At 45.0% G+C, this 19122-nt stretch overlaps 2 protein-coding genes across 5 annotated transcripts in view; both read left to right on the forward strand.

Annotated features, from left to right (window-relative positions):
* The window catches only part of SLC22A16 (solute carrier family 22 member 16), a 35558-nt gene extending 29811 nt beyond the window's left edge, over positions 1–5747 (forward strand). For both annotated transcript variants that reach the window (XM_030490802.1, XM_030490801.1), the window contains one exon: positions 1153–5747. In XM_030490802.1, the coding sequence (XP_030346662.1) occupies positions 1153–1232 (80 nt within the window). In that variant the 3' untranslated portion in view covers positions 1233–5747. The remainder of the gene's footprint in view (positions 1–1152) is intronic.
* A 1654-nt stretch (positions 5748–7401) lies between these two features.
* On the forward strand, positions 7402–18123 carry DDO (D-aspartate oxidase). 3 transcript variants are annotated; one of them, XM_030490523.1, is made up of 6 exons: positions 7402–7663; positions 12670–12878; positions 13076–13184; positions 14013–14189; positions 16321–16477; positions 17617–18123. In XM_030490523.1, exons 2-6 carry the CDS (start codon positions 12707–12709, stop codon positions 17671–17673), a joined length of 672 nt encoding a protein of 223 aa, XP_030346383.1. In that variant the 5' UTR covers positions 7402–7663; positions 12670–12706; the 3' UTR covers positions 17674–18123. The 3 variants fall into 3 exon arrangements, with proteins under 3 accessions (XP_030346383.1, XP_030346382.1, XP_030346381.1); XM_030490522.1 differs by having other exon boundaries at positions 7404–7663; positions 12664–12878; positions 16321–18123; XM_030490521.1 differs by having other exon boundaries at positions 7404–7663; positions 16321–18123.
* The last annotated feature ends 999 nt before the right edge of the window (positions 18124–19122 follow it).

The following is a 19122-nucleotide window of genomic DNA, read 5'->3' on the forward strand; positions in this document are numbered from 1 at the left end:
AGCACCTTTCTGACTTAAAGAGAAAGTCTGGCTTAGCTGCAGATGGTAGCTGGCCAGTTCTTGCCTCAAGCTCTGTGTGAGAGGCACAGGCATAGTGATTCCAAATGTTCTCTCTCACACTTGGAAAGAAAGTATTAAACAAACAAGACAGACCCGAGAATCAGCATAGGGCAAGATAAGGATAGTACAGTATCAAAGCGCACAGTCTTAAAATGGAAAAACACTGAGGCCAGGCCTGAAGTACTGTGCCGAAGTATTTCTATCAAGAGAGATTTGGGTCCTTTGTAACCTAGTGTTGGAAGAATGTCAGGGTTTTAATGCTGTTCCGTATTCAAAGGAGGAAAGTGGGAATTGTTCTCATTGAATAAGTCACAGAAATTAAGGGAAAGAAAAGATACGCCTGAGGCATGTGTGTGCTTCTGTATCTACCCCACATAATCATGATCCTTGCACCACTCATGCTGAAGTAAGCTGTCGTGATGGAACAGTGTACACCATGGGCAAATCCAAGATGTGACCCCAGTGTGAATTTCAGTTAATGCCTACATCCTTAACAGCTCTTTCAAACTGAGTTTAGCAAAATATTCCTGCTGAGATCTAGCTCGTTATCTGCTGAAGAGCTCTCCAGAGCACGGATGTGCACTTTTGTGGCTCCAGGCCAACAAGCCATGCCGAGGAATTCTGGTCTGGCTGTGTGCAGGAGGAACAGGCACACAGGTATAGGGGGAATAGTTTCAGGAGCTGGAGTATGGATTGAGATTACAGGTGGCAGGGAAATTGTAGCTCTATGAACATATGAGCATACGAAAAAATAAATGTATGAAATCCTAGAATTAGTTTTTAAATACATACCTGATAGTAGAAATACCAGATTAAGATATATGTATTGTTTTCTTGAAATGATTCCTGCTTGCGCTGTATTGGTCTCTTGTGAACAAAGCACTTCACTTGCTCTTCATTAGTTCTGCTGCATAATCTTTCATTTATGCAGCAAAAAGGCTGATCTTTTACAGAGTCAACATTCAAGACTTACAGTCTTTGCTTACGTTACAGTTCCTTGTGCTTAATTTAAATATACTCTCAAGCAAGGCTGAAGATAAGCATAACTTGAAAGACATTTCTATCTTTACAGCTACTGTTTGTTTCTTCTAGTTGCTTGTTGGAATCATGGCTCTTCTGAGTGGAATATTAACAATAATGCTTCCAGAAACACTGGGAAAACCATTGACTAATACTTTGGTGGAAGCTACAGAAATGGGAAGAAACAAGAAAAGCTGTTCAGAAAAGACTTCTCCAGCACATTGTGGTGCAGCATGAGAAAAGATAGAGATGTTTGGTCAAGAAAACAGTCAGCACTGAGAAATAAAGCAACTGCAAAACAGCTGTTCCAATTTTAATCATTACCTAGTATGTAAGATCTTTTTGTTCCAGAAATGTTACTGTTCTGTAGTATCTGTGCCTTTTACTTTGTATCCAGTCTTGCCTTTTCATTAGAGCAAGTATTTATGACGTTTGTGACTGAGGTACTCCATAAAATTTGATAGGATTTCTAGTTCCCTTGTCAAACTTACCCAGACTTTAGAAAACCTATCTTGACTTGCTGTGGACAGTTGGAATGATTACTGTAAATGTTGGAACATACCTGATTACACATAGGTAAAAAATATGCCAAATCTTTGCTTCACATTTCCTGCTGTTAGATTTGCAAAACCACCACAGAGTGCCCTGTCCACTCTTGTCCTGTTGCAGCTGACAGTTACAGGCTTGAGACTTCAACACACAGTAAACTCAGACAGTTATGATTCAAGAGAGAAGCCTTAACATTGCATCAAGTCATATCAATAATTTTAAACTAATTTATTATTTTTTTTCCCAAGTTTTCTACTAGAAAAGGTGCCATTACTAATAAGGAAAGTATTCTGTGGAACAGCTTCAGACTGAAAAGAAATAATACTAAGTTTGCAAAATATGCAAATAGTTTGTATATTCATTCTGTTGAATGGCAAATGCATTTTTATTAGTGGTTTAGAAAAATGGGTCTTACTCAGGCTCTCTGCACAGAGGTGGACTTAGTTACTAATGAGTGTTTAGTAGACATGGAGTAGTAGACACACAGACATTTTTCTCATAGATCAGCTGTCTGTAGCTCATTTTTTCCTTATACTACACAAAATCAGTTAGAAAAATACAATTTTAAAAATGGTAGCTGGAGCACACTGATCAATAGAAAGAAAAGTTACCAGTTACTCTTGTAGTTGTAGTCAAAGTGTGTGTAAATGTCCCACTGTTGCTACACCTTATGTAGATCAACACCACTTACTTGCTGTGTGGTGATTCTGCCTTACAACTGTGGACCACAGAAAGCTGGTAAATAGGAATACATCATTCTGGCTGCTACTTTTGTGGCTTTCTGTCCCACCACCCCTTTTTCAGTCTACCTCCAGACCTGGGCGTTCCTTTCTTGCCTGAGGATCTGTATCCTCTTTGCTTGGCCACCCTTGGCTTGAGGGGAGCAGCACAGGAAACTTCTGCCTGTTGAGGTTCAGACAGTTCTCTCTCGCCTGGGCTGTATGAACCCTGTCATCTCTGTTTTGAAATCAGGGTTCTTCTCATCTTAGGCACATACCCTCATGCTAGCTGGTACAATTTCATCAAAACAAGTCATCCTTGTTTACTTCTTTGCTATGTACCCCAAAATAAGACATCTATGTTACCGTAGATAAATATTCTATAAGCTGTAGAGGTTAATGGCCACATTTTTCAATTGTATCTGTACAGTCAAATTAGTTTCAATGACTTCTGAAACCAGAATAATGGTTTATATACCCTTATAAAAGATTTTTCTTTTCTTCACTGCATTGTCCTAGAGTGTCAAATAGCATTTTGGTCCCGGTGTTAGGACAAAATCATATCCTATATTAGGACTAAAATGCTTCAAAGCAAGCTAAAACCAGTAAGTTTAAGTTCAGGGAGTTTCTGTGTAATAATTACACGGAAAGCAGAAAGGAATCTTTATGCTTCCTTCAATTCTGTGGGTGTTCCAGTATTTGCAGAGAAAACCTCTGAAGAGAATGGCATAGAATACTGTGGCTTCTGTCCAAATATATTAGTTCAGCAAAAGCATGTGCTTAACCTTACCCGCATGAGTAATCCCATCTTTATTCAGAGAATGACTTGAATACATACTTTTATGAGTGAAGATACGATTACTCACATGCTGTGGCTTTTTGTTTTGCTGAAGAGCAGACCTAGTATTCTTCCACTGCTTTCAGATCCCCCTCCATTTCCCAGAGCAGAACAACTCTCCTTATCTGCAAGATCAGTTGCCTAACCCTGCGTGCTCTGCCTTAAACAAGGTTTTAACCATGCTAAAAGAGAAAATGTCATGCAATACATCTAACAAGGAATTAAACTGGTACTGTCTGACATTACAACCACCCTCCCTCTTGAGAGCTCCAAGTAATTGCATTATTTTGGGTTTTTTCCACACTGATAACTCCCTCTTTTATTAGTACAAGGTCCTATCTTAAACTCCTTAGTCTTGAGTGCAGGGGCCAGTATAGACTATTTCTAGCAAGGTACTAAAGAACTATTAAAATTAATTTTTCTACTTCCTTACCTGCTGAATAACTGATTTGGGAGTTACCCTGCTAAAAACAGTCAATGCATGTTCTGTGTTCCTTTGACTTGACGGATCCAGGACCTGGTCATCTGTTATGATATACATAACATAAAGAAAAAAAAAGAAGAAAGTGAAAACTTACATGCACCAATGATACTGAGCAATGCTTGCAGGCTAAAGTCTAATGATGATCTAAAACACAGTGTAGTTTGATAGCTTTTAATCCCAAAAGCCAGTTCCTCCTGTCACTGAAGTCAGTTGGTATTTGGTCTTTGATTCAAGTTAGATCTGAATTTCCCTGAACTAATGATGTTACTTTTTGCCATAGAAATAAAAATTTTATTGATCCACAGGTACCCCTTTTGTGATTTTATGCATGAACAGGGTAGAGGATGCCTTGGGTTATCCTGTTCTTTAACCTGAGAAAGCATATTACTGTAAAGAAGGAAATAGCATGTGTCTATATGTCTAGCATTTCTGTTTGTTTATTTTTTCCATATCGACGAAAATATGTTTAACACTAGTTATACATTATAAGCATAACGCAGACAGGGTGAGTTGATGTCTTTCTCTTAAATATTCATAGATTATCTAAATCTCTCACAAGATAACACCAAGTTTGAGAAGGCTTCTGTCCCTGTGGGATATATTTAACTGTCGTTGCTCATAAAAAGAATTACTTTTCAGAGTTTCTGAAACTGAGTCCTTAAGTTCTTTTATGTTTGCATTTCTCATCTCTATCTTAGTGCAAATTTATTGTGCTGATCAATGTCTCTGGAGTTACATAATGGTTTTAGGAAATAGGTTAGATAGATTAGAATTCTTACCTGTCTTAATTGCTGGTCACTATTGCACAATGACAAATGGTTTTGTCCTAAATTTTATATCATATTTTATTAGACAGACTTGCAGTTTGTTAAGGACATACTTTCTGGGTTAAATATAGGAATGAAGGCAATTATCATTGGTTTAATGATAACTAAGGATAAATAATAAGTAAATGTGTTTGATATTTTGAATCTGTATTTTGAAACTGATAAGATGTATTTTCTACTTTAACAGCTCACTTCTTACATTTCTTTGTGCAAATTTCTATAGTTTAAACAACTATGTAAAAAAAAAAAGCAAGCTATGCAAACTTTGTGCAATCTGTAGAATGTTTTGGGTGGTCCCCTGTCTGTCTGAACAAGGGGGTGAATCCTGCCTGAAGGCTGAGGCCTTCTGCGTAACGGCTCTGTGGAAACAAGATGGTCTGACATCCCAGCTCTGGGATGGAGTGGAGGACTCATTGGCATTCTCCTGCATCTTTCACAGCTTATTTTTGCCAACTTCTTAGGTGCAGTCATTTAGGAATCCTCCGCAGCATTGGGCTCAGCAACACGCAAAGCCTGCGAGTGCCTTTTGCAGGGGCTTGTAAAAGGCATGGAGGCGTGATGCCAAAAGGCATTTGTGGCTGCAAACAGGAGGGTCTGGATTCCTCCTATGCCTTTTACAAACATCTTAAAGATGCTTGTCTGAATCTCAGAACAGATTTGTAGGGGACAAATTAAACTCAAAGATTTTTTTATTTTTTTTTTTTAAGAGTGTTGACAAAAGAACAAGTTTATTCTGTCAGGAAAAATTCTAGTAATGCAGTCAAGCAGTATCTGCATTGTTACATCTCACATGAAGAAAGATTAAAGCACATCTATGTACTGGTAACCTGATAATTTTGTACAAGATTCTGTACTAGGTGGCATGTGCATTTTGTTAACATGGGGAAATATGTACTCACAGGAAAGCATTTGCCCAGAATATATGGATTTAATACAATATATGTTAATGGGATTTTTCTTATGTGTGCTTATTATCTGCAATTATGTGCAAGAATAAAGTCAAACACACATTATTTATCTTTACCTTTATGAAATTTAATGAACTGTTAACACCAATTCTGAGTTTGGTACATGTTCCCTTGCAAGAGCTGGGCTGGAGCTTCGGCCTTCCACGAAGAGCCCATGGTTTAGGCTGGCAGGTATCGTGTGTGTCTTTTCCCTGTTTGCGGGTGTAAATGAAGGTTTGGGTAATGTGTTAGGTGGTGACTATGACAAAATTTGCAATAAAATGTCACATGTTTTGGATTTCAGTTGCAGGAAGAATATGGTTCTTTTTTGCCTATATTTGTATAAGCTGACTGGGACAGTAGTCCCTCAAACACATTCAGTAGTGACAAAAATAGCTGCAGATATTCTAGAATGGGTATGAGTTGATCAGAAGAGAGAGTAGGTGACTGTAGGAATGACAAAACAATGTAACTTGTAACCACTTGGTGTTCCGTGGATGTGAAAACTTACTGTAACTTCTTCACACAGAAACTGGAGTGGGCAGACAGTGCAAGGAAAATGAGAATTGCAGCAGTTTACAGCCCTATTTTTTGTGATTTGTCCCCTTAGCTCTTTTCAGGAACCTATTTATTTTCCACTTCCCTTAAGCATCTAATTAGTGTAAATTATTAATTTTTCCATGCATATTTTATTAATGTTATGTTTTCTGATCAAGTTACACCCATCAATTGGCTTAATCATTTGTGTTTTGATGGCCTTATGTGCCCTTCCCAGGTGATTTACATTTCTTCCTGAAAGTAACCATAGTGAATGGTTCAAATATTTGCTAAAGTTGAGAAATTTGAATCATCCCTGATATACTGATTTCAAAAGCACCGAGTTCAATCAAGCTGAGAAAAATCAAGCCTAAAAAGTATATACTTCAAACGGAGAGGTATCCTTTTTTCAGTATGACTGATGTATAAAATGACTGCAGAGAGGTTTGTACACAAAACCAGCTCTTTCAAAGAAATTACTAACCTAGGTTTATGAGTAATCAGAAGCAACAGGGAACATCTCATTTAGTGACAAACCAACTCCTTTTTCTGCCTTCCTGTCTAACACACAGGCTTGGATACTGCTTGGGTGTTGCGGATTAGTAGGATCCGGCTATGGAGTGCTTACAGGCATCTAGTTATTAACATTGCCTCATTATGTTCCATGTAGAGATGAACTGACTTGCACAGGAATAAGAAAAAACCAGCACCCAGGGGTGGTTCTTGTGAAGATTCTCTCCACAGTGCCAGTGATGAGAATGAAAAGCCATTTTGACTAAGGTGATCAGCTGCTCACATGCTTTGCATGCTGTTGCTGTATGTAGAGATGCCCTTTGGAAGGCTACTGTTTTGTATTTAAATGGCTATGAAGAATAGGCACCTGCTTGGAAGATCCATGGCAAATGCTGTTTGACAGGGTCAGGGAGGGAAATGGTCTACAAACGCTGTCTTGCTGAGCCTGCTTAGGGACAAATACTCAGGCTCTCAAATATTAGCCAAAATGTCTTGCTAATGGCAAATGCCCTGGAGCCAAGAAGCCCTGGTGTACAATTTCATCCCAGTGATCCTCCAGACAGGTTTGCTTTTGACAAACTTGTGGTTTTCTGCTGAAAAGGTTAATCCAAACAGCCCTGCCCGGCTGTGCTCGTTAGGTATTTGCGGTTTAGCAGGGATTCATTCTTCATTGACCTGTGATGACTGAAATTACTGGCCCCAGGGACAAGCTTGTGTTGCTGCCATCCTGACTGCTAGCATGATTGCACAAGCACTATGGCAACCTTAAGACAGCTTCAGAACATAATTAATTGCTTGTAGGAGATTTAAAAAGACAATATATTCTGTGCAGGACAGCAGGAGCGCTGGAGCGCACTGGGGAAACCATCCAGGAAAATGTTATCAGCAGGCGGCGAAGGGCACAGCTCCGGCAGCGCCAATGTGCGGCGGCCGGGCTCTCCGGGAGAGGTGCCAGCGCTGGACGTGGCCTTTGCCTGGACACAAACAGCTCCTTCATTAGCAGAGGGACAGGGAGCTGGGTGCTCGGGGAGCCACCTCGGGGAACGGGAGCTGCCAGCGGCCCCTCAGCCTCCTCCCCCAGCAACACACTTCGTCCTCTTCTGCTCCACTTCCCCGTGCTTCCCGGGAGGGTGACTCTTCCAGCAGGAAGGAGGCCGCCTCCTCACCAGGTATTGCCTTCTCTGCCCACTTGTTTGTTCTGTTTTGGTGGTTTTTTTTTGGACTACTTCCAGTCGAAGAGGGAAATGTTAGATAACGGAGCCCTTTTCGGCGGGGGAAGGCGGCCGGGGGGGCTGCGCAGGGACCTGGCACAAACCAGCTCTGTAAGCTCAGGCGGGGAGGGGTTTAGGCCACAGACAGAGGCAGCTGCGCAGTGTGAATGCGGTGGCTGTCACGGGTGGCTGTGGCGTGAGCAGCGAGCCGCAGGGTTTGGCTGGGGCTGTGAGATCCCTGCCGCACGCCCCAGGGGAGCCAGGGCCCTGCCAAACCTCCTCTTGTCCCTGCTTCCGCCCTCCTCGCACAGAGAGGCAGCGGGCTCAACAGCTCCCTACAGGGAATGAGGATTGCAGACTTCCCTGGTTTTGGAGAAAAGCAAGAGCTTTGCTCTGCATAGAGGTGCTGCTGGTGGAGGTTACTCCTGTTGGTGGCTTATAGGGTGGGTATAACCTACCGTCCTTTAGGAGGTGTTTTTCATGCACGCATAGGGGAACACCTATCTAAAAGAGGAACTGAGGCCTCCCTGAGAGCCCTGGGGTTTCCTGTGGTGGTGGCTGACACACCTGCTCTCTGGCAGAGGTGCTGTATGTGAAGAAAGGCTGAGGGGATCACAAGGAGCCTCCAGTGTCCTTTGTTCAGTGCAGAGAGAGCACCGTCACCTTCCTCCTGCGATAGATCCCAAATGTACATCTCACAGAGCAGCCCAAATGACAGAAGAGAGACCAGGCCAGAGTCAAAAGGCCAAAATTGGGGCCACCTCCTTAGCAAACTCTCAGGAATGGCTCAAGCTTCGTGAGCATCTGTAACTACCTTTAGCAAAGAGCCTGGCAAAACCCCACTGTGGGGTCAGGCGAAGGGATGCAACGGTGAGGCAGCTTGTAAACTGGGGAAGTGAATAAGCGAAAGAGTGAACTGCAAAAAAACAAGAAGGGATAAAGTGCTCCACATCAGGCATGGACAGGGTTGGTGGGTGCAGCAGCCCTGGTGGATGAGTAGCCCGCCACTGTAGTTCAGAAAGGCTGAAGCCTTTGCTCCCCAGTGTTGCAAGCTTCGGGAGATCCAAAGCAATGTTTCAGCGCTTAGATACAGTGAGAGTTAGTAAAAAAAACCAACCCCTACAGGGCTTCAAATGTAACATGTTTTGATTTTCTTTAGTTACTTCCTGTTGACCCATTTTCTGGTCAACAGTTCAGTTGGGCTTTTTCAGCTGCGTATTTGCGTGTGCAAATATGCTTGGCTTGGTAGGTCAGTCGGGTTGCGACACAAGCTGAGAGTGACCAGCCTGCCAGAGAAGCATGCATGTGGAGTTGGGCCATAGGAGGAAAAGGGTATGGTGAGCCCTGCCTGTAATGCCGTGATGCCAAAGCAATAGCATTCATGCAGCTCTTCCAACTGAGGGATGCCAGTTTTCCAGGGTCTGTCACAGCCCTGAGGGACCACGGGCCAAGAGGCTGCAGCTGGCAGTGGGTGCCCATGTTCCTCTGTGTGTAATAGAATCACAGAATGGTTTGGTTTGGAAGAGACCTTAAAGACCATCTTTCCAGTTCCAACCTGCCTGCCACAGGCAGGGACACTTTCCACTAGACCAGGTTTCTCAAAGCCCCATCCAGCATGGCCGTGAATGCTGCCAGGGATGGAGCAGCCACAGCTTCTCTGGGCAACCTGTGCCAGTGTCTCACCACTCTCAGAGTAAAGGACTTCTTCCTAATATCTAATCCCAATCTACATTCCGTCAGTTTAAAGCCATTCCCCCTTGGTTTATCCCTACATGGCCTTGTGCTAAAAGTCCCTCTCCAGATTTCTTGTATGTGCATGTATGTGTGCTGTTGACCTGGAATGATGTTAAGGCTGAAGGTTAGTGGCACTCAGTGGTTATACACAGCTGTGTGAAGCAAAAAAGAGTAAGTACCCTCTTGCATCACAGGAGGCTGACATTGTCTCCTCAGCTGCGGGAGTTGGGACATTAAGTCACATCACAAAGTATCTCAATTTTAAAAAAAATAATTCATTCTGGGAGGAGAAGGAGGGCAGCAGGGGCATGAAGCCCATGTCAGGCAGCTGCTGTCCTCTTTGCTGGGGAGTTACAGCTCCAGGTGGCTTCATCTGGCTTCTGTCCCATTCTGACACTAAGAAAGGACATAGATAAACAGTACCTGACATCCTTTGCCTCCCTCCTCAACACCTACTGCAACTGATTTGCCTTTTAAATGGTGATTTTTGCAAACCCCTCAGCACAAGCCAGTCTGAGGGGGCAAGGAGTGTCACCCTCGCTGGCACTAAGCTGCCCTGCCGCATCAGCTTGACACAGTTTCTTCTCCTGTGCCCTACCAGCAAGGTGCAGGACTGCCAGCTGAGGCAGGCTATGCTGCCAGGACAGTCCTGCAGTCACAGTGGGGTCAGTGGCTCTGCAAAGCCCAAGCTGCGCTTGCTGATACAAGCTGTGTGTAGCTTCTGCTTTGCACCTGGTTATTTTTTGGCACATTAACACATTAGGGCTTGATGTGCTCCTGGGCTGCAGCAGTAAGTGCTTGCAAAACAGTGCATTCAACAGGTGCCCGTCACAGCCTTCTGAGCCATTCCTGGAGGCTGCAGCATGATCAGCAGCCCGTCCTAGCCCTCATTGGCCTTTGCAACATCCAGATCCGTGGATACTGAAAATCCCACCCGAATTGGGAAGACCTGTGAAACCTGACCCTCCGCCGAGCTGCAGCTCCTCTGTCTAACCCAGCAACAGGGAGGTCAGGCAGGAAATTCAATCTCCATCATGGTTCAAGGGCTTCAGCGAATGGGAGTGGCGAGGGGCATAATGTACCCGTCACGTATGTTCCAGGGACGGCTGAAAAAGCAGGACTGTGGTCATCCATGGCCTGCTGGGCATGCTAAGAACTGCATGCCATTTCCACAGCTGCCAATGTTGAGTGAGGTTTGTTAATAAAAATGTGTTTAGAGACCTCTCTCAGAACCAATTTTCCTAAGTAATTTTAGCATTATTACCCCTCCCCCCCATTTCTTGTTACTAATATCTTCCTTCCTCTTTCTCCTTCCTTTTCCCTTTTCCCTTTCCCTTTCTCTTTCCCATCCCCTTCCCTTCCCTTGCCCTGGCACTTTTTCAGGTGGGGTTTGTGGGTGGCAGGCATGCAGGCCAGCGGTTCAGGTTCAGGGTACATTCTACCCCTGCACTGCGTCCTTTCTCCCTGCTGTGTGGGAAACTTTTACAGTTAGTTTGTGAAAGAAAACGTAATAATTAACAGGAAGAAACTTAAACCTTGCCCTGAGAGGAAGAAGAGGGGTTGTAACAACCCTTGGCTGTGATGCAGAAGGAATGCAATAATAGGCAACGATGCCTGCTCCTCTCTCTCTTCCTACATAGTAGGGACATCAAATTTTATGTAGTAAAACCTCAGGGGTAAGTGAGAAGCTGTGAGAAGAGTTATGAGCAAGGATCTCATAAATAAACCTGACCTATCATAATCCCACACAGTCTGCTTGCCTGAATTTACAGCAAAGATGCCAAAAGCCACAGAAAAATGGGAAATCAGCCCATCCTTATAACTGCAGGCACTGGTTCCAGAAAACATTCTTGGAAAGCAGTTAATGAGGCTGGATTTCTAGTCAAGGATGAGCGAGTCCCATGGTTGAAAGCAACACCATAAAGGGAGCAAGACCAAAGGTCCATCTCGCTCAGCATCCCCTCCAAGAGTGAAAATTGGTAGAATACTCCAGGAAAACATAAGACCCATAGGCCAAGGAGATTCTCCCCCTACATCCCTGCTCAGCTTTTGGCAGTGACCCTTTGAAGGAACACCTGAGCCAGCAGCTGCACCCAAATCACCTGTTTCAAAGCAGCTGAGGGATTTATCACCTCTGAGGTTGGCCGGTCTCTTTTGGACCCATTTAGTTCCTGCCTTCAGGGAGTTTGCAGTGTGCCCTGGGTTGCATGGTTCAGTTGTGCTTTGTGTCTCCCCTGGTGTGAAACCTGCTGGGTGGCTGTGGCCAGGCACATAGGCTGGCACCTTGCTGGGATGGGCACCCAGGTGATTATCAACCAGGAGTGTGCACCACTCACTAGGACAGGTGACAAGCTCCCAGACTTGGTCAGGACTAAGGAAACAGGGATGTCTCACCTCCTGCAGTAGCGATCAGCAGTTGAAGATGCTGAGGAGTGGAGTGGAGCTACTCCAGGATGTAAAGCAAGGCAGAGAGAGGCAAACATACAGGCTCTTGGGGCAGCAAGGCTGGCTGGCTCCTGGGGACCACTGTGTGCTGCTGGGAAATGTGGCAGCCTCAGATGCCCACGAATCTTTTGCCTCTGACACGATAGAAAACTTGCCAGGTGCCTCACTCCCGCGGGTTTTATTGAAAAAACCTTGCCCCAGATTGCTAAAGCCCAAACACCAGTGCTGTAAGTACAGATAGTTCCCTTGCCCTCTGCTCTTGTGCTGAGAATGGGGTAGTGGCTATTGAAATACTTCTCAAAAATTTGTTGTCGTACTGAAGGCTGATGATTTTTTAATCATACAATCATAGAATGGTTTGGGTTGGAAGGGACCTTAAGATCATCTAGTTCCAACCCCCATGCCAAAGGCAGGGACACCTCACACTAGACCAGGTTGCTCAAAGCCCTGTCCAGCCTGGCCTTGAACACTGCCAGGGATGGAGCATTCACCACTTCTTCGGGCAACCTGTTCCAGTGCCTCACCAGCCCCACAGTAAAGAACTTCTTCCTTATATCTAACCTGAACTTCCCCTGTTTAAGTTTAAACCCATTACCCCTTGTCCTATCGCTACAGTTTGTGATGAAGAGACCCTCTCTGGCATCCTTAGTCTTGGCTATGTGCAGCTGTTAGTCTTCATTAGCTGCTCCAGGAGTTATGTTACATCTTGTGCGGGTATTTTATAGCCTGGCGAGGGTGTCTGGCAGGGATCTTGGTAACACAGGACATGTTATTTTCAAATGCAGGGTAGGTACCTCTCTCCTTTGGCTCTGCATCCTGAAGATGGCAGCACCCAAGGTTGCAGTGGTTGGTGCGGGAGTCATTGGCCTGTCTACAGCACTGTGCATCATGGAGACTTGTCCCAGCTGCTCTGTCACGATCCTTTCAGAGCAGTTCAGCCCCAACACAACGAGTGATGTCGCAGCCGGGATGCTCATCCCTCACACCTACCCAGGTACGTGCCGCCCAGTGTGGTGCTGCTCATGGCACCTCATGTGGCTGCATGTCCGCATGTGCAGAGATGCACAGAGGTTCAGGAAGAAAAGTGCCATAACCTGTGCTCCCCGTCTGTCCCATCTCTTCAACACTGGATTGTATGCTTCTGTTCTTTGCATTATTCCTCTCCGCATGTTTGATTTTCTTTACTTGCAGGCACACCGATCCACGTGCAGAAGCAGTGGTTCAAAGAGACCTTCACTTACCTTTTTGCCATCAGCAACTCAGCTGAGGCATCGGAGGCTGGCATTCACCTGGTCTCTGGGTAAGGACAACCCCCTGGGGCAGCCTTTAGTATGTTTGTGCTGTGTGCGGGAGCAGACAGAGAGGTTTTCCTAGCCAGATTTCAGGTGTATTCCCTTCATAGAGTATCTCTTACGATCATATTCCCAAGAAACTGAATTGCAGCTGTTCAGATATGATGTATTTTGAAGCAAAATTAATTCATAGGTGCACACAGAGAAACCACTCGAGACTGGCCAGCACCAAATGTCTTTTAATAACTCATGTTTTCCGTACTGTCAACCACCAGTTGCTTGCAGCAGGGGTGGTCTCCTTAGGGGTGGGACTGCAGGATCTTCCAGCTTCAGCAACTAGGTATAGGGATGCAATCGCAGGGGGTGGTTGGGGTTTCTTTATGATGTCTATTATGTACAGAAATTCACCTCTTGGGAGTGTTGAGGCTGGTCCCTTTGTAGCTTTATGGGTACCCAAAAACCTGTGACCAGGTGTGCCAGTGGCCCTACATGCAGGTCCAGCCATTGTGGCTGCAGCTATGGTGGGGACACTGTGAGGGGACTTTGTACTTCTACAGCTGGAAGTACATGCAGTGTAGCTGGAAGAACTCTCTCCAGTTCATTTACCATGGTGTGTCACCCTCAAGCTCAGCTGTGGCAGCCCTCTGCCTGTTTGCCAAAGCAGGTATTGCAGTAGCAGGCAGCCATGTTCCCTGTTGCTGTTAACCTTACCGAGATACACTGATGAGCGGGGATCAGGTTCCTGAATTCCTGGGTTTGTGCAGAGATTGCCATGACACATAATATGGCAGAGCAATAGCACTAAGTTTTGCAGCTTTTTCTCTGTGTCCTTTTAGGTGGCAGATCTTTAAAAACACTCCCAAGGAAGAGTTGCCTTTCTGGTCGGATGTTGTCCTGGGATTTCGACCAATGACCAAAGCAGAACTCCAAAAGTTTCCGCAGCATCGATTTGGTCAGGCCTTTACGACACTGAAATGTGACTGTCCACCCTACCTCCTGTGGCTGGAGAAAAGGTTGGTTTTGCTTCAGAGTGGGCACGTGGAGAGAAACCCAGGCAGAAGGACTTGGGGCAAGCTGGGGTTTCCTTGAGAGCCTTAGGTTTGAGCAAAACTGGCAAAGGGCTGTTTCTCACTGGGGAAAATGCAGCAAGTTCTTTCTTGGGGAGAAGCATAAGAAATAAATAACCAGTCTTTTCAAAATGTGAAAGTTATGCAATGCCCACTTTCCACCACTGTGGCTGTATGGTTGGACTTACAGCGGGAGTGCCTCTGGGCATAGGATTGACACAACCACAGGGCCACACTTGGCCTGCCAGACCTTGAACGTACATTGGGAACCTGCCATATCCTAAGAAAACCTGTGGGTGCTCCTCATTTGTCAAACTTCCCAAATAATACCCCTCTGTTCTTGAAGGTACATCCAACCTCTGGGAGAACAGGCATGTCTAGGAGGATGTCTTATCTGTGAAGACTGAATTTAAGAAATAAGATGGACCAATTAAGCTCAAATTTGGTCGACAACTGGGCTAATTTCTTAATCCAGTCAGGTGAAAAATGGTCAAATAGCATCATCTTGTAGCAAACCTTTTGGAAATGTTTGCCTGTATAAGACGGGTGATGGACTCGCTCCGAGGAGTCATGGCTTCAGAGTTCATGCCTGGATTGACATGAACGTTAGAAAATGTGCCGATTTCCAAGTTTCCTCAAAATACATGGATTTTGGATAGCTGTAGGGAAGTCAGGATGCAGATCTAAAAAGGTTCTGACACCCAGCATGTGCATTTAATCCACTTAAGTACCTGTAAAGTGAGCAAATAGTTGTCTCCTCTTGAGAGAAAGCGAAAGGCTGCAAGCTGATTTGAGGTTAAGTGAAGAGACGTGTACTGACACTATGGTACAAACTGCCAGCTCAGCTGGCTTCTTGCATGCCTTTCATCTCACTGAAAAATGTGAAAACCCATGTCTTGTTCTAGCAGCCAGCCAGGCTGGGAGTACTCCAGTGCCACCAGTGCCATGTGAGGTATATGCTGTCTCCTTGGTGCAAATACTCTGTCATGTTTCATTACCTAACTGAGTCAGAAATTTCTGCTGAAGCACAACTAAGTTGTACAACCCATTTAGTATCTGCCACGTGATTTCTGCTCTCTCCTTATTCCTGCTATAGCCAACTTAATTCTCAAAGGATGTAGTCTAATAAGATGATCAAGCTCCTTTTCTTTCTCTTCTCCCTGGTGATGAGAAGCGAGAGCGTATTAAACATGTAACTAATTCTCAAACCCCTAGTGACTCAAGCAGTATTTATAGACCATTCTCTTGGCAATCCACAAGGAAAATTGTCTCTGTGCCCACCTTGCTAGTCCAAAAAGGGGCTTCAGGACTTTTTTCCTGCTTGCCTGCCTGAATTTAGGAGTTTTCAGCAGTTTTTTTAGTGGTGTATTTTTATGTCATGATGTCCAATTACATAGTCCCAATTACAACACTTACGAGCTCTCCCAGCAAGTTGCCCAGCTAGAGCTGCTGCGTGAGACCTCCCCTGTTCTTCCCAGCCAGCCTCAGTGTCCTGCCAAACCAAGCCCCCAGAGTATCAGCTGTGCCCTAGATCCTTGGCTCACTCACTGCTTTGAGGGAAATCTCGGAGTTCATAGGGGAGTTGATCACTTTGCCAGCTGCCAGACTATTGCAAAGGACAGGATCTTCCACTTGGCGCATTGTCATATTTGCTCACGCTAAACCCCCCACTAAAGACCCCCAGCAACTGGATCCAGCTGGCAGGATGCAGGGCTCCATCTCACACCAATGTTTTTCCACAGGGAAGGGCTTCAAGCTTCAGGCAAGTTTAGGGTGGAATTTGGCTTGAACATGAGGACCTGACTTCTGCCTAGGGTCTTGTGCCAGACCCTTGTCTAATATTGATCAACCTGATGTATCTTTTCCAGCCCAAGTATGCTAAAAAATATAGCTTTGATGAGATTGAATCAGACAAATCACATACAGAAACCCCATGGCATTTTCTTCACTTTTTGTCCAATCTGTTTTGTTTTGACCAATATGTTAAAGGCAATCTATCTCATTTACTGAATGTGCATAATAATTACATGAGGGTTTAGGGGTTTCTTTTCTGCCTCACTTCTGCAGTCTTTTGCAGGTTGAAAGCAGCTGGCGTCCAGATGTACACCAGAAAAGTTGCAGACTTGTGGGAGCTGCATAGTGAATATGACATCGTTGTCAACTGCGCGGGCATAGGAGCCCACCAGCTCATAGGGGATAAGAAGCTCTTTCCCATCAGAGGACAAGTACTCAAGGTTCATGCTCCTTGGGTGAAAAACTTCATCCGGGATGGGGATGGCTTAACTTACGTCTACCCAGGGATACACAGGATAACCCTAGGTGGAACCAGGGAAAAGGAGAACTGGAGTCTCTCCCCTGACCCTGGCACTACCAAAGACATCTTTGACAGATGCTGCTCCCTTGAGCCCTCACTGCGGGGAGCTCAGGATATTCAGGTGAAGGTGGGCCTGAGGCCATCCAGGCAGTGTGTGAGACTGCAGAGAGAAGTCTTGAGTCAAGGAGGAGTTAAGCTCCTGGTGGTCCACAACTATGGTCATGGGGCAGGTGGATTTTCAGTGCACAGGGGCACAGCCAAAGAAGCTGCTTGCCTTGTGGGAGAGTGCATTGCTGCCCTGCAAGACTCCTCATCAAGGGCCAAGCTTTGAATCACAGAGGCTCCCTTTCCATTTACAACAGGCTAGCGTGGCATCTCCTAGTAGCAGCTTTGGACTTTTATTCCGTTACTGGATAGAAGGAATCTAAGACAACAGCTTGTGCTATTGCAGAGGCTGAGTGGTATCTCACCTGGCTAACAGCTGCTGCTTTGGAAAGGCATGATGGATTGATGCAAACATTTGTCCAGTACTTGCTCCTCCTCCATCTGGCATTGTTTCTGCCCTGGGCATTTCTCCTAGCCTCATGTTAAAGAGAAGGCGGGATATTTAAATATTCTTCACATAATGGGGGTCACATTGCTGCAGCATTTAGCATTTCTTCATGTGCAGCTAGAGGATACCAGATGCACTAGCTTTACATTCAGTAAAAACTAGTTGTTTCCTCTTGTGCCAAATCTAATCTAGTACTGCCTTTGCTCCTGCCATCTTAGTAACAAAATTCACAATTTTCCATATGATTTACAAGGAAAAGAAGACCCCTGCAGTGCTGCATTCCAGTGCTCGAGGTCAGCTCTTACAGAAAGCAATTTTAGTGCACAGTGTCCAGGCAAGTGTGATTTCAAGAGCAGGTATGTGACATTGATCACTGCATTTGCTCATATTACACCTCAGGGAGCTTAACGCAAAGGTTTTGAGAGAAGAAGTTGCCCCATATGAGCTACGGGTTTGTGCATCTTTTCTCACATGTGTTTGCAAATCACTTTTTTTTTCTCTTCAAGCCCCTGAGATTTTGCTGTCAGACACAGATGATTTTTTCCTCCCAAGAGCAACATTGACATGGCCTGTGTTCTACAGAGAGGATTTATCAGGGTGGTCTTGGGAGTGCAAGCATCTCTATTCTACTTTGCATCAGCACTGGCTGCTTTCCTTGCAACAGCTGGTATGAATGAATCCCAGACAAACCAACAAGGATTTTTACACCAGCTTCAGAGGCCACCAGAACCCAGACGCTCACTCCATGGCAGAGGCTGAGTGGGCCTCTCAGCAATCCCCCAAGCCTTTGATGTCACTCCTAAAATCAGAGCTTACTGTCGAAGTATAAGTCTGACTGTTAGTGATTAAACCACTCATTAGCTCTTAAATGGCTTACTCAAAAGGATTAGCATCCACTTTTATCTAGTTGGGTTGGGTTTTTTTGACGTTATAGTTACAAACCAAATCAAAATCTTTCAAGACTTCACATTATTAAAATGAACTGATAAATAAAGTTCTAAGAATAGAGCAAAGATCACTTCTCTAGTGTTTCCTTTCATAAACGAAGGGTTTTCTTTAATTTGTGATGACCTGACGGGGCCAAGAAAGGCCACATTCAGACATGGCTGCCAACTCCTGCTATTCTCGGGGTGGGGATGAGGACAGTTTCCTTCACAAGGGACAGCTGTCAGAAGAAACATCACCAAATTAACTTACAGGTCAATAAGCACCTAGGATCAGCCTAAGCCAGCCCTGCCTTCAGCAGCTTTGCCCTCTTCTCCTCAGTTCTGAAGGCTAATTTTGCATTCTCCTCACCCATCATTTGTCCTTTCCAGCAATAGAAAAGGGCAGAGCTGCTGCTTTTGGCAGCAGCATTGGCATAGGGCTTGTCAAACTGCAGCTTTGCCCTCAGCTAACATGGAACGTAAAAATACACGGGAAAAGGTATGAGACCATCTCAGGAACCTGAGGGTGCATGAGTCCATGGGAACTGATGAGATGCAGTTGCAGGTCCTGAAGGAACTGGTGGATGAAGTGACTAAGCCACTATCCATCATATTTGAGAAGTCACGGCAGTCCAGTGAAGTTCCCACTGACTGGAAAAAGGGAAAAGTTGGGGTTGTTTAGGCTGGAGAAGGCTCTAGGGAGATGATTTTTGCAGCTCCTTGCAGGCTGTTTGTATTTTACTACCTTGAACAAGCTGGTACCACCAGCAGACTGAGCCACTTCACCGTTTACTGCCTGACAGCTATGTGGATTATCCCTCCAATCCCTATAGGATGTCACTGGTGACTTCACTGTGAAAAACAGATAATTTATGGTTACCTTGTCTCTCTATCCTATGCGCAGTTGCTGACTCATGAGAGAAGCCTTGCCAGATTAGCTTCTTTATGAATCCTTGGTGACAGATGTTACTAAGGGCTTTCCAGAAGCTGAGCAGATCATACTGAGTGGTTGCTCTAGTCTGCAGCTTCACTGTTTCCTCTGAAGGCGTAAGAGGGTTGTGAAGCACAGCTTCATAGCTCCTCACT

Source organism: Strigops habroptila, chromosome 6 (assembly GCF_004027225.2).
Source record: "Strigops habroptila isolate Jane chromosome 6, bStrHab1.2.pri, whole genome shotgun sequence".
NCBI classification, from domain to species: Eukaryota; Metazoa; Chordata; class Aves; order Psittaciformes; family Psittacidae; genus Strigops; species Strigops habroptila.

Bases quoted from the DNA above. Each gene is read 5' to 3' on its own strand.
- DDO (XM_030490522.1), top strand. From the start codon at position 12,707: ATGGCAGCACCCAAGGTTGCAGTGGTTGGTGCGGGAGTCATTGGCCTG. The intron at 13,185-14,012 runs GTAAGGACAACC...GTGTCCTTTTAG, and splicing joins GGCATTCACCTGGTCTCTGG to GTGGCAGATCTTTAAAAACA. The intron at 14,190-16,320 runs GTTGGTTTTGCT...AGTCTTTTGCAG, and splicing joins CTCCTGTGGCTGGAGAAAAG to GTTGAAAGCAGCTGGCGTCC.